Raw genomic sequence first — 12,467 nt, 5'->3', positions numbered from 1 at the left:
TCAGGCTTCGGTCCAACATGCCACAGCAGTGGCATATATTAACCACCAGGGCAACACCAGGAGTTGTGCGGTTCAGGCAAAGGTGAACCACATTCTGTCTGGGACAGAACAGCATGTGTTGGGTCTGTCGGCAGTTCATATTCCAGGTATAAAGAACTGTTAGGGTTATCTTTCTCCAGAGGTCAGCGATTATTACCAGGAGAGAGTTCCCTGCATCCCATAACGTTCTTGGCAAGCTGCCAGTGTTGGGGAAATCTGGATGTGGATCTATTGACTTTCAGGTTCTAAAATAAGTTGGGTTGTGTCCAGGGTTGGGAGTGCCATTGGCATTAGGGGTTGATGAGTTCACCTTTGGGAACCAGTTCCCCCTAGTCTGTCTTCCCCCAATTCAATTATTGCCATGTCTTTTGAGCAGGATCCGGGAAGAGGTAACACTGATAATAGTGGGAGCCTGGCCTAGCCCAGGAGGACTTGATACACCAACATAGTATATCTGGCAGGGGGCGCTCCTTGGGCACTTCAGGCCTGCCCAGACCTATTGTCTTGGCTCCAATAATGTATCCTGCATTATGATTGCTAGAATTGAAGTCTTAGCTATATTGAGCCTAGGTCTGGTAGGATCAGGGTAAGATCTCCGCACTGTTGAGCACCAGGAAGCCGGCTTCAGGGAGCTTCCATTACAGAGCCTGGAAATCTGTTTTTCCTGGGGAGAAGCCAGGTAGTGGCATCCACAGAAATGTATGATTTAAAGGGTTATTTCCTTTTTTCCTATCCTTGGCTTTGCCCCACCCCCTCTATCTCCTTGCTCTTGCTTGCTATCTCTGCCAATGAGGCAGAGACTTAGGACAGCCAACGCTGTAGTGCACATCGCTGGATCTCAATGGGGCAAAGGTAAGTATTGAGGGGGCTGGGGGCACTGCTGCACACAGAAGGTTTTTTTACCTTCATGCATAGAATGTATGAAGGTAAAAAATGTTGCCCTTTACAACCACTTTAACCACTTGCCACCCTGCCACTGTAGAAATACGGCACTGGCAGGCAAAACCCCGTTTTAAAACGTGTGTTTTGTAAACAGAGGGGGCGCGCGCGAGGCGCGCCGCCGCCCTATCTGTCCCGCCGATCACCGCCGCAGATGTCAGTCGCCGGGTCACAGCCGGTCTTTACCGGCTGTTTCCCGGCGATCGGCGGCAAACAGTGACAGACAACTCAGCTGCAATAGCTGTGCTGTCTGTCACTTCCCTGACAGCTCGAGGACAAGCTGATCGAGAAAGAAGACTTTCTCTCTCTCGATCAGCCTTCTCTTGTCCAGCACACACCCCCGCCCCCTAGTAAAACACTCCCCTCACTCAGATAACCCTTCCCTGCAAATCAAAGTTAACCCCTTCCTCCCCAGTGCCATTAGTACAGTGTGAGTGTTTTTTTTTTTTGCACTGATCACTGTATTAGTGTTTTTGGGGATGTCAGTGACCCCAAGTCAGTACCCCCCAATGTCAGAATGTCCGCCGCAGTCCCGCCATAAGTCGCTGGTCGCTGCCATAAGTCACTGCTGCCATAATTCGCTGATCGCCGCCATTATTAGTATAAAAAAAAAACTAAAAATCCCAGTATCTTTCCCGCTATTTGTAAACGCTATAACTTTCACGTAAACCAATTAATTTACACATATTGGATTATTTTTTTTAGCAAAGACATGCTGCAGAATGCATTTTGGCAGAAATTTATGACTAAATTTGATTTTTGCATTTTTTTATTGGACATGTTTTATAGCAAAAGTTCAAAATATTGGTTTTTTTTTTTCCTCAAAATTGGCAGCCTTTTTTTTTTTATAGCGCAAAAATAAAAACCGCACAGGCAATCAAATACCACCAAAAGAAAGCTCAATTTGTGGGGAAAAAAGGATGTAAATTTCATTTATGTACCGTATTGCATGACCGCGCAATTGTCCGTTAAACTAGTGCAGCGCTGTATAGCAGAAAAATGGTGTAAATTGCAGTATTTATACCATAGTTTGTAGACGCTATAACTTCCACACAAAGCAATCAATATACACTTATTGGGATTTTTTTTACCAAAAACATGGAGCAGAATACATTTTGGCCTAAATTTATAACCAACTTTGAGTTTACTATATATTTTTTATAGCTGAAAGTAAAAAATATTGTTTTTCTTCAAAATTTTGGGCTTTTTTTTGTTTATAGCGTGAAAAATAAAAAGCGCACAGGTGATCAAATTACACCGAAAGAAAGCTCTATTTGTGTGAAAAAAAGGACGTAAATTTCGTTTGAGTGCAGCATTGCATGACCGCGCAATTATCAGTTGAATTAGTGCAGCGCCGAGTAGCAAAGAGGCCTGGTCATTAAGGGGGGTAAATCCTCTGGAGGTCAAGTGGTTAATCTTTTGACTCAGAAGGAGGCTTCTCTAATTACTGTCACTTTGGCAGGAAGAGTGTATGAGCTGCCGACGCTTTCATGTAAGGAACCGTTCTTGGTCTTGCAAAATGGTGAGGTGATGTTGCATCCTCATCCGTCTTCCTGCCTAGAGTTTTTCCGGTTTTCACTTAAATCAGGACAGTGTCTTGCCTTTCTTTTATTCCTAGTCCACAGTTGGAAGGGGAAAGAGTGCCTCATGCTCTGGATGGAGCTTCGGGTGTTCAGGACTCGCTTGAGTTTTGTGGCACAGGTCAGGAATCCTGTTTTGTGCTGCCAGAAGGGCCCAGAAAGAGCAGGTGGCATCGAGGTCAACTATTTATCATTGGATCTGCCAGTTGCTCATTCAAGCCTATGGTTTGAAGGATAAGGTCCCATCCTTTTGAGTGAGAGCACACTCTACCAGGAGTGTGGGGGCATCTTGGGCTATCCACCATCAGGCGTCAGTTGCTCAGGTTGCAAGACCGCTACATGGTCTTCGGTTCATACAATCACAACGTTTTACCAGGTGGATGTCAGAACCGTGGAGGAGTCTGCATTTCGCCGCAGTGTATTGCAGACAGCTGAGTAAGCTCCTTTTTGGATTGATGGCAGTAGTTATTGTGATGTCACCCACTCCTCAAGGTTCTATTGCTTTGGGACATCTCACATAGTCATTATTATAGCCTGCTCTTTGTCTTGTGGTGTAAAATTGCATTTTTTTCTACATACTTACCTGTAAAATCCATTTATTGGAGTACATCATGGAATACAGAGGTCACTCCGCTCTTTCTGGAATTTCACTGCTTGCTACAAAAATAAGGTACTTCTTGTGTAGGAGGGGTTATGTAGGGGAGGACGTCCTCTCTGATTGGTCGGCCAGTGTCCATTCACCTATAGGAGGCATATAACCTACATAGTCATTATTATAGCCTGCTCTGTGTCCCGTGATGTACTCCAAGAAATGGATTAAAAATTGCTTGGGCAGAAAGGGGGTGAAAATGTCTGGTGTTGAGGTGGATCAGCTGGCTGTTCTAGGTCTATAGTCTTTTAAAGCTCTTATACCTGCAAAGACCTTACCGCTGCACCTGGTATTTAGGCCATTCCTCTATGAGTATTGTAAACAAACAGGAGAATCCTAGATTCCCAGTGAGAATGTCACAAAGCTTTTCCCTTTGAAAAGGAATTTGTTGACCTTGATTTGGCACACTGTGTCACAAGTTGTTTAATCCCTTCAAAAGGATCCACCGCCAACACCATAAAAAGAACAAACCCTTATATCATGGAACATTTGGATCATATATCTGGAGCCATGTGCTTTAGTTGTTCTTATAAGCTACTAAACTTCTTACATGCATGGGATTAATGTTTGTTCATATGAATATGAACTATGGCTATGTGGCTGATGATATTCCTAAACAACAGCTGACCTCATTTTACTTCAAGGGAAGTCTTCTCTTCAAACCTGCTTGTGACACTTTCATTAGCAATGGCACTGTTTTTGCAATGTGTTCCTATCTCAGTGCAGGAGGTCTTTGTTCAGGGAAGAACAGCCTTATCCTCCTGCATCTTCTACAGCAGAAGTACCTTGTACAGTCTACTTCCCTTTCAAGCTGCAGGACTTGAATCCCGTGTCCTCTTCCCCTCTGTCCAGTCGTCTTCATTAAGGTGTACCTCCACTTTTTTAATTGTGGTATCAATTGTTAATTCTGCTGGATCTTCTGGTAGTTTGCTCCACTGCATTGGTGCTTAGGTTTTCCCCTTTAGCCTCAATTCTAGACCTTTGAGTCAGGCTACTCTTTATCTTTCCCAGGTTTTTTTCAGTTTTCTTCATCCTGGAATCTATATTTCCTACACTAATAGGAGCCTATCTTTGGGAATGGTATCCCCTTAAATCTTGCACTCTAGTTTGCAAGAAAGTCATTTTTCCGTCACAGGTGGTTCCACCCCTTGAAGTACTTGACTTTCCTCAACCCTTACCTTTTTTCTGAGGGACTTTCTTGACCTAAAGTTGACAGGGATCAGTCCTTACTGCCCATTTCCCTAGTAAGGACTTGACCCTTCAGTTTACTTCACCAGCACCAGTCCAGGCTTCCAACACAAGGCCTTATGCCCACCCTTGTTCCTCTTCTTAGCATACCATAAGGCCTTGTGAAACATTTAGGAGACTTTCCCTGAAATGTACTAGATTCAGGCTCACTAAACAATACAAAGGGTCCTATTGTCTAGAAATCTTGTTTAGATGTGACTGGATGGCCTTTTGAGTAAGGCTGTTTAGCTAAAGTTCTGGACTCTTTGGACCAAGAAGTCCCAGACACTAATTTGCCATTCTCAGGTCTTTGAGAGGATGGTCCCTTCTGCTCACCCTGGGACCCCCCCCCCCGTAAAAGGCATATTCTCCTGGCTCTGAATTAACCTCCACTGCACATCATCTACATACTGCAGAATCTTCACTTCCAGAAAGGTTTAGTAACTCCCTCTGCAACAGATATGGTAACCAGCTCCCTACGCTGAACCACATTGACTGTGTCATTTGTGACTACACTGCTTTTTCTAAAGTTTTCGGAATCTCCTAAACTGATGGCTCCCTCATTGAAGAGTGAGGATTCAGCTCTTGAGTACCCCTGCTTTCCTTCTTGGAAGAAAGTGCCAATCACTGGAGGATCCTGTACTGCCCTTGACCATCAGCAGACAGTTCACACCAGTACCCAACTGAAGTATGAGAGAGGTTGGGTTATACGGGAGATGGCTTCAATGTTTTTTGTTTGCCCATGTCACAACCTCCTATACGTGGCAGTGTAAACCTTACTGTCTAAGGATTTCTGTATCTCTCAATTGCCCTCAAGAAAAAGGTTTTATGGTAAGTAGAAAAATCATATTTTTTTTGTACTCGCTGTAAAATCCTCTTTTCTGCTTTCACTGGAGGACACAACATCTACCTCTTTTGTTGCTGATCATGTTTTGTCTGCCGTTTGTCTTTTGTGTTTAAGTTGTGCCTAATTTTTAGGGCAACCAGATGACTGTTAATCAGATGATCAACTCCTGTCAAGTGGGGACTGCCACACACTGACCAGAATTAGACCGGTCCATGCTGAACTGGCTGAATTGGCTAAATGTAAATCAATGTATGGCCAGCTTTACTGCACATTACAGGTGCACAGAGCAGAGCTGTGCAAGGATCCCAGCAGCTCCACCCACCTTAGGCTGCCTGTAAAATAACTATAGGGGACAAATACAAGACCAGTCACCCTGCACAGGGAGAGATGAGCAGCAATGATAGATTCTGCACAGAGACAAAGTACAGGGATTGTTTAATGCAGGGCTACTGTACTTATTTGGAATTAATAACTGTCATGTTGCCTGCTCTGATCTTTGCTTTCTTGAGGAGCTGTTTCAGCTAAAGAATCTATAGCAGCCTACACACTTCTGGATGTGATGGATGCTCGGATTCATGCTGCACAGTGTGGTTCCACCAGCTAATGAGTGTAGAATGACATAGCAGCTGGAAGGTGGAACTACAAGGTGCAATAGGAGACCAGACTTATGTCACACCCCAAAGTGTGTCAGGGATGTTGAATTCCTATCAGCTGACACCTGGAACATGCAGTTGCGGGCGCCAGGCAAGAAGTTATTTTTTACAATTATCCTTGCTGCTGCTGGCAAACAGCAGGGTTTAGAGCCGCCCTCCCGTAGGCTGTCCCTATCGACTAGCCAGCAATTCGGCTGGCTGATAATAGAGGTGGCAGTGGTGGACAGATCAGTACCTTCTCCCCTAGCAGAGATCAGGCAGCTCCCCTGTGTTCTGCTCCTCCCCGGCCTCAAGGTGGAGCCTGCTATGAGGCTCGCAGTGATTGGGCAGAACTTGAGGAGGGGGTGTGGCAGGCCTCGGATATGATCACTACTTGCAGCAAGTGTGCTGATTTGACAGAAGGCTGTAGGACTGGTATGTGTGCTGTGAAGCGGCTGAGTGAAGAGATAGTGATCGGGAAACACATGCTAACACTTTAATACTAACACAGAAGAGAATGAGTGGATATGGTTAACCCTTTTATTGCTGGCATATGAGATCCCAGTTGGAAGTGCATGATTAACAGTTTCAGATATGTATTGGAAGTGTATGATTAACCATTTCATTGTTAGCAGATCCCTGGTGGAAATATGCATTTGCATTAGGAATTGGTTCGCATTGAAATGGTTAATCATATGCTTCCAACACATATCTGAAAGGGTTAATCATGCACTTCCAATTGGGATCTCATCTGTCAGTAAGGGTTAACCATGTCCAGTCACCAGGAATCTTTTAGCAATTAAACTTTCATTGCAAAAAGATCCATGGTGATTGGACATGATTATCCAAGTGGTGGAACTACCTGGGTCTCAAAGGTCACACTTGCGACCAGGCCCTGGCATTTCGCCACCATGGGAGGGCCCCAAGACGACACAAAAGGGTCCCACTGTGGGACCATAATAAAGGACCTTGAAATCAGTGGGAAGGGTCCCGGGACCAATGGAAATGACCCCAAGGGTCTTTCTTGTTTTTTTGCAATGGGGCTCTGAAGGTTCTACCTACACCACCGAGAGGCAGACAAAGACCGCAACCACTCTGTCCACCTCTATGAGATAGGAAACAGGAAGAGATGACCATACATCACTTCGAGTTTCCCTGGTACCAATTTTAAAAATGGAAAGCTTTTGATCACACTGATCGTTGTGTGATCAAATGCTTTTAAGGGCAGAAGAGGAATCTGGGTCTGATTGACCCCAGATCTCTCCATAAAGAATACCTGTCACTTCCTATTGCTGTCACTAGGGATGTTTACATTCCTTGTGACAGCAATTAAAGTGATTAAAAAAAAAAAAAGCATCCTTGCACCCCCCCCCCCCCCCCCCGTGCTCATGTGCAAAGGCAAACGGATGTGTCAGTCCCGCACACATGCAAACAGCAATCGTCCCACACATGCAAGGTATCAACGTGAATGTCAGATCATGGACAGCAATTCTAGCTCCAGGACTCCTCTGTAAATCTAAATTGGTAACTTGTGAAGGCTTTTGGATAGTCAACTATGGATAATAAAATTTACGTTGTTTGTTACCATTGCACGGGCAGGCACATGGGCAGGCTGTGCAAATACCATGTGACATAAAAAATGGCAATCTCACTTATTTATTCTCTAGAGCCTCTGCTTTAAAAAATATATAATGTTTGGGGATTATAAGAAATTTTCTAGCAATGAATAAACATTTAAAAATGAAAAGGGCTTTATTGGCAACTTAAACTTTTAAAGCGCCTCAGCCTATCAGCCTAATAAACCGCAACCCTTCATATTTTCCATTCTGCAAAAAAAATTTTTTTTTTTTTATCAGGACAAGCAGATTGTCATAAGGAACAAGTACGGTAGTTTGGGACCCCGATTTAGTCTTTGGACAGTTATAGTTTTTTAAAAAGTTTCCACACCCCTGTGTGTTGTATACTGAAGTTTCTTTGTCCACTGTAGCTCTTCAAGAGAGTGAAAATGGGAGGTGTAAGTAGGGGAGGTTAGTATTGTTAACCACAAATCTCTTTGACTCATTTGGCCTCAAATGTCCTTATTTAAAGAGAGTATCATCAAGGAGAGCACATTTAAATTTTTATGTATTGTTAACCACAAATCTCTTTGACTCATTTGGCCTCAAATGTCCTTATTTAAAGAGAGTATCATCAAGGAGAGCACATTTAAATTTTTATGAATTTATCTAAAAACATTTTCTGTTGGTGCTTTTACATTTTTACCAGCTTGCTTCTACATAATTTATTGCATTAATAGATTTACAAAAAAGAACATAGCTCATCCCCCACAGGTAAAATCTTTTCTACCACTTGCCCCACCCTATTAGATTGTAAGCTCTTATGAGTAGGGCCCTCTTAATTCTCTTGTTTTTAATTGCATTGAAACTGTACTGTCTCCCTTCATATTGTAAAACGCTGCGCAAACTGTTGGCGTTATGTAAGTCCTGTATAATAATAATTGTTTTCAGTGATTTGGACAACTAGATATGCATTCTCTGCAAAATCAGTAAAGCAGAACCTTTGTGTAGCACTGCAAAGCAGGAATTGGCACTTCCAAGAAAAGTAAGCAGCGCTCAGAAACTGTCAGCAGTGCAATAAATTCTGTTTTACAAAACAGCAGACAAATGATGTAGGAGGCTCCAGTAATGTACAGTGACGTCACAATTCTGGCTGGCTAATGTAGCAGGAGGGTACAGTTCACAAGCTTAATCATATTTATAAATATTTTCTTAGGAAAACAAGCTCACAAATATGTACTTCAACAATGTTCAGCTGTTTGGCTAGAGTTTTGCTTTAATGCTTGTGTCTGTTCTAGGCTAATGATGGCATCAAGATGCAGAAAGAAGACTGTATCTATGTAGGAGGTAATGGTCACTTTTTATAGTTTTGATTTGAGTAGGGTCCACTGGATATATTCAGCTGGTATATTCAGCCTCTCTAGATGTCCTGGTGACCATTTTTTCAGGACTGAGTGAGAGAAAATCGAAAAATGTGAGCTGTCACTGCAATAGAATACAGTCAGGTCCATAAATATTGGGACATTGACACAATTCTAACATTTTTGGCTCTATACACCACCACAATGGATTTGAAATGAAACGAACAAGATGTGCTTTAACTGCAGACTGTCAACTTTAATTTGAGGGTATTTACATCCAAATCAGGTGAACGGTGTAGGAATTACAACAGTTTGCATATGTGCCTCCCACTTGTTAAGGGACCAAAATTAATGGGACAATTGGCTTCTCAGCTGTTCCATGGCCAGGTGTGTGTTATTCCCTCATTATCCCAATTACAACGAGCAGATAAAAGGTCCAGAGTTCATTTCAAGTGTGCTATTTGCATTTGGAATCTGTTGCTGTCAACTCTGAAGATGAGATCCAAAGAGCTGTCACTATCAGTGAAGCAAGCCATCATTAGGCTGAAAAAACAAAACAAATCCATCAGAGAGATAGCAAAAACATTAGGCGTGGCCAAAACAACTGTTTGGAACATTCTTAAAAAGAAGGAACGCACCAGTGAGCTCAGCAACCCCAAAAGACCCAGAAGACCACGGAAAACAACTGTGGTGGATGACCGAAGAATTCTTTCCCTGGTGAAGAAAACACACTTCACAACAGTTGGCCAGATCAAGAACACTCTCCAGGAGGTAGGTGTATGTGTGTCAAAGTCAACAATCAAGAGAAGACTTCACCAGAGTGAATACAGAGGGTTCACCACAAGATGTAAACCATTGGTGAGCCTCAAAAACAGGAAGGCTAGATTAGAGTTTGCCAAACGACATCTAAAAAAGCCTTCACAGTTCTGGAACAACATCCTATGGACAGATGAGACCAAGATCAACTTGTACCAGAGTGATGGGAAGAGAAGAGTATGGAGAAGGAAAGCAACTGCTCATGATCCTAAGCATACCACCTCATCAGTGAAGCTTGAACGGTGGTAGTGTCATGGCGTGGGCATGTATGGCTGCTAATGAAACTGGTTCTCTTGTATTTATTGATGATGTGACTGCTGACAAAAGCAGCAGGATGAATTCTGAAGTGTTACGGGCAATATTATCTGCTCATATTCAGCCGAACGCTTCAGAACTCATTGGACGCCGCTTCACAGTGCAGATGGACAATGACCCAAAGCATACTGCAAAAGCAACCAAAGAGCTTTTTTAGGGAAAGAAGTGGAATGTTATGCAATGGCCAAGTCAATCACCTGACCTGAATCCGATTGAGCATGCATTTCACTTGCTGAAGACAAAACTGAAGGGAAAATGCCCCAAGAACAAGCAGGAGCTGAAGACAGTTGCAGTAGAGGCCTGGCAGAGCATCACCAGGGATGAAACTCAGCGTCTGGTGATGTCTATGCGTTCCAGACTTCAGGCTGTAATTGACTGTAAAGGATTTGCAACCAAGTATTAAAAAGTGAAAGTTTGATTTATGATTATTATTCTGTCCCATTACTTTTGGTCCCTTAACAAGTGGGAGGCACATATGAAAACTGTTGTAATTCCTACACAGTTCACCTGATTTGGATGTAAATACCCTCAAATTAAAGCTGACAGTCTGCAGTTAAAGCACATCTTGTTTGTTTCATTTCAAATCCATTGTGGTGGTGTATAGAGCCAAAAATGTGAGAATTGTGTCGATGTCCCAATATTTATGGACCTGACTGTATATTGCAGGAAAACTGTTTTGGTGACAACTGTCTAATAAGGGATCTCTTTTTCTACTGTTGCTTCCCCAGGACAAGAAGTGAGGGGAATATCCTAAAATTAAGACATAGAGCAAAAAATAAAATGACAATTTTCAACCCTTCTCTTCACTATTAAAAAAAAAAAAAAAAAAAAAACTTCCAAAAAAAAAACTTTGATTGTACATACATTTTATTTAAAATAGAGTTGCCATGTGGGGGTCCTGATAAGTGATCTTATTTTGTCCACACAGATGCTGCAGGGAGACCTGCAAATTGGGCTCCAGACCGCAAGAAGAAGGATTTCTCATGCAGTGACCGCTTGGTAGGAAGCTACAGAGCAAATAATCTGGCTGTATTTCAATTTATTGTACTAATTGTTGTAATGTTCTGCAGTTTGCTCTTAATATTGGCATACAGTTCTACACACCAGAAGAGTTTTTTCTTGGATGGAAGAAGGCTCCGTTTCAGCTTCCTACCTTTAACCCGGTAAGTCTTAAGTTTAGTTCATATGACAGCATTTATTCCAGGAGCTAATTCAGTAAATGTTTTTGTATAGAGTAAATATAATTTAGTAACACACACACACATTCGGTTCAGAAATTAAGTTATGTTTAATAAAATGGAATGGGGAAAATAGTAGTGAACACGCTAACTGAAATTTATTTAATACTTTTGTACAAAATTCTTTGGTAATGACAGCTTCAAGACGCCTCCTGCATGGAGAAACTAGTTGCATGCATTGCTCAGGTGTGATTTTGGCCCATTATTTCAGACAAACAGTCTTCAAATCTTGAAGGTTCCGTGGGCCCCCTTTATGAACTCTTATCTTTAGTTCTTTCCATAGATTTTCTAGTGGATTCAAGTCAGGTGATTGGTTGGGCCATTCTAGCAGCTTTATTTTCTTTCTTTGAAAGCAATTGCTGAAATGTCCACCCTTGTTTCATCTTAATCATCCTGGTAGATGGCAGCAGATTTTTAGCAACAATGACTTGGTACATTTTTCCATTCTTCCTTCCTTCAGTGATATGAAGTTTGCGAGTACCATATACTGGAAAACAACCTCACACCCACATGATGTTCACAACTCAAAACTTCACTGTTGGTGTGGTGTTTTTGGGATGATGTACAGTGCCATTTGACCTCCAAAACATGGTGTATATTATGGCATCCAAAGAGTTCAGTTTTGGTCTCATCTGACCAGACTATATTCTCCCAGTATTTCACAGGCTTGTCTAAATGTTGTACGAACTTTAAATGAGCTTCAACATGCTTTTTCTTCAGCAATGGAGTCTTGCGTGGTGAGCGTGCATACAGGCCGTGGCGGTTGAGTGCATTACTTATTCTTTTCTTTGAAAAAATTGCACCTTCTAATTCCAGGTCTTTCTTGAAGCTCTCCACAACTGGTCCTTGGCTCTTTAACAACTCTTCTGAAAATTCAGAAATCTTGCGAGTAACACCTGGTCGTGGCCGGTTTATGGTGAAATTATGTTCTTTTCACTTCTGGATTATTGCCCCAAGAGTGTTCACTGGAACTTTCAGAAGTTTAGAAATCCTTCTGTAACCAATGCCATCAGTATGTTTTGCAACAATAAGGTTACAAATGTCTTGAGAGAGCTCTTTGCGTTTACCCATCATGAGATGATTCTTGTGTGACACCTTGGTAATGAGACACCTTTTTATAGGCCATCAGTTAAGACTGAACCAGTTGATATTAATTTGCACTGACAAGGGGCAGAATTGCTTTCTAGTTACTGATAGATTTCAGCTGGTGTCTTTGCTTTCCATGCCTTTTCGCACTTCCCATTCTTCATGTGTTCAATACTTTTTCT

General features: G+C 42.3%; 1 protein-coding gene across 1 annotated transcript in view; it reads left to right on the top strand.

Annotated features, from left to right (window-relative positions):
* The window catches only part of PNKP (polynucleotide kinase 3'-phosphatase), a 114,645-nt gene that overhangs the window by 66,475 nt on the left and 35,703 nt on the right, over positions 1 to 12,467 (top strand). Inside the window, exons 9-11 of the mRNA XM_089671598.1 lie at positions 8,768 to 8,816; positions 10,890 to 10,960; positions 11,032 to 11,124. Coding sequence (XP_089527724.1) covers positions 8,768 to 8,816; positions 10,890 to 10,960; positions 11,032 to 11,124 — 213 coding nt within the window. The remainder of the gene's footprint in view (positions 1 to 8,767; positions 8,817 to 10,889; positions 10,961 to 11,031; positions 11,125 to 12,467) is intronic.

The sequence above is a fragment of the Staurois parvus genome, unplaced genomic scaffold (genome assembly GCF_062004578.1).
Source record: "Staurois parvus isolate SC_StPar_1 unplaced genomic scaffold, SC_StPar_1.0 ptg000108l, whole genome shotgun sequence".
NCBI classification, from domain to species: domain Eukaryota; kingdom Metazoa; phylum Chordata; class Amphibia; order Anura; family Ranidae; genus Staurois; species Staurois parvus.
This window is presented reverse-complemented; position numbering and strand designations above follow the sequence as displayed.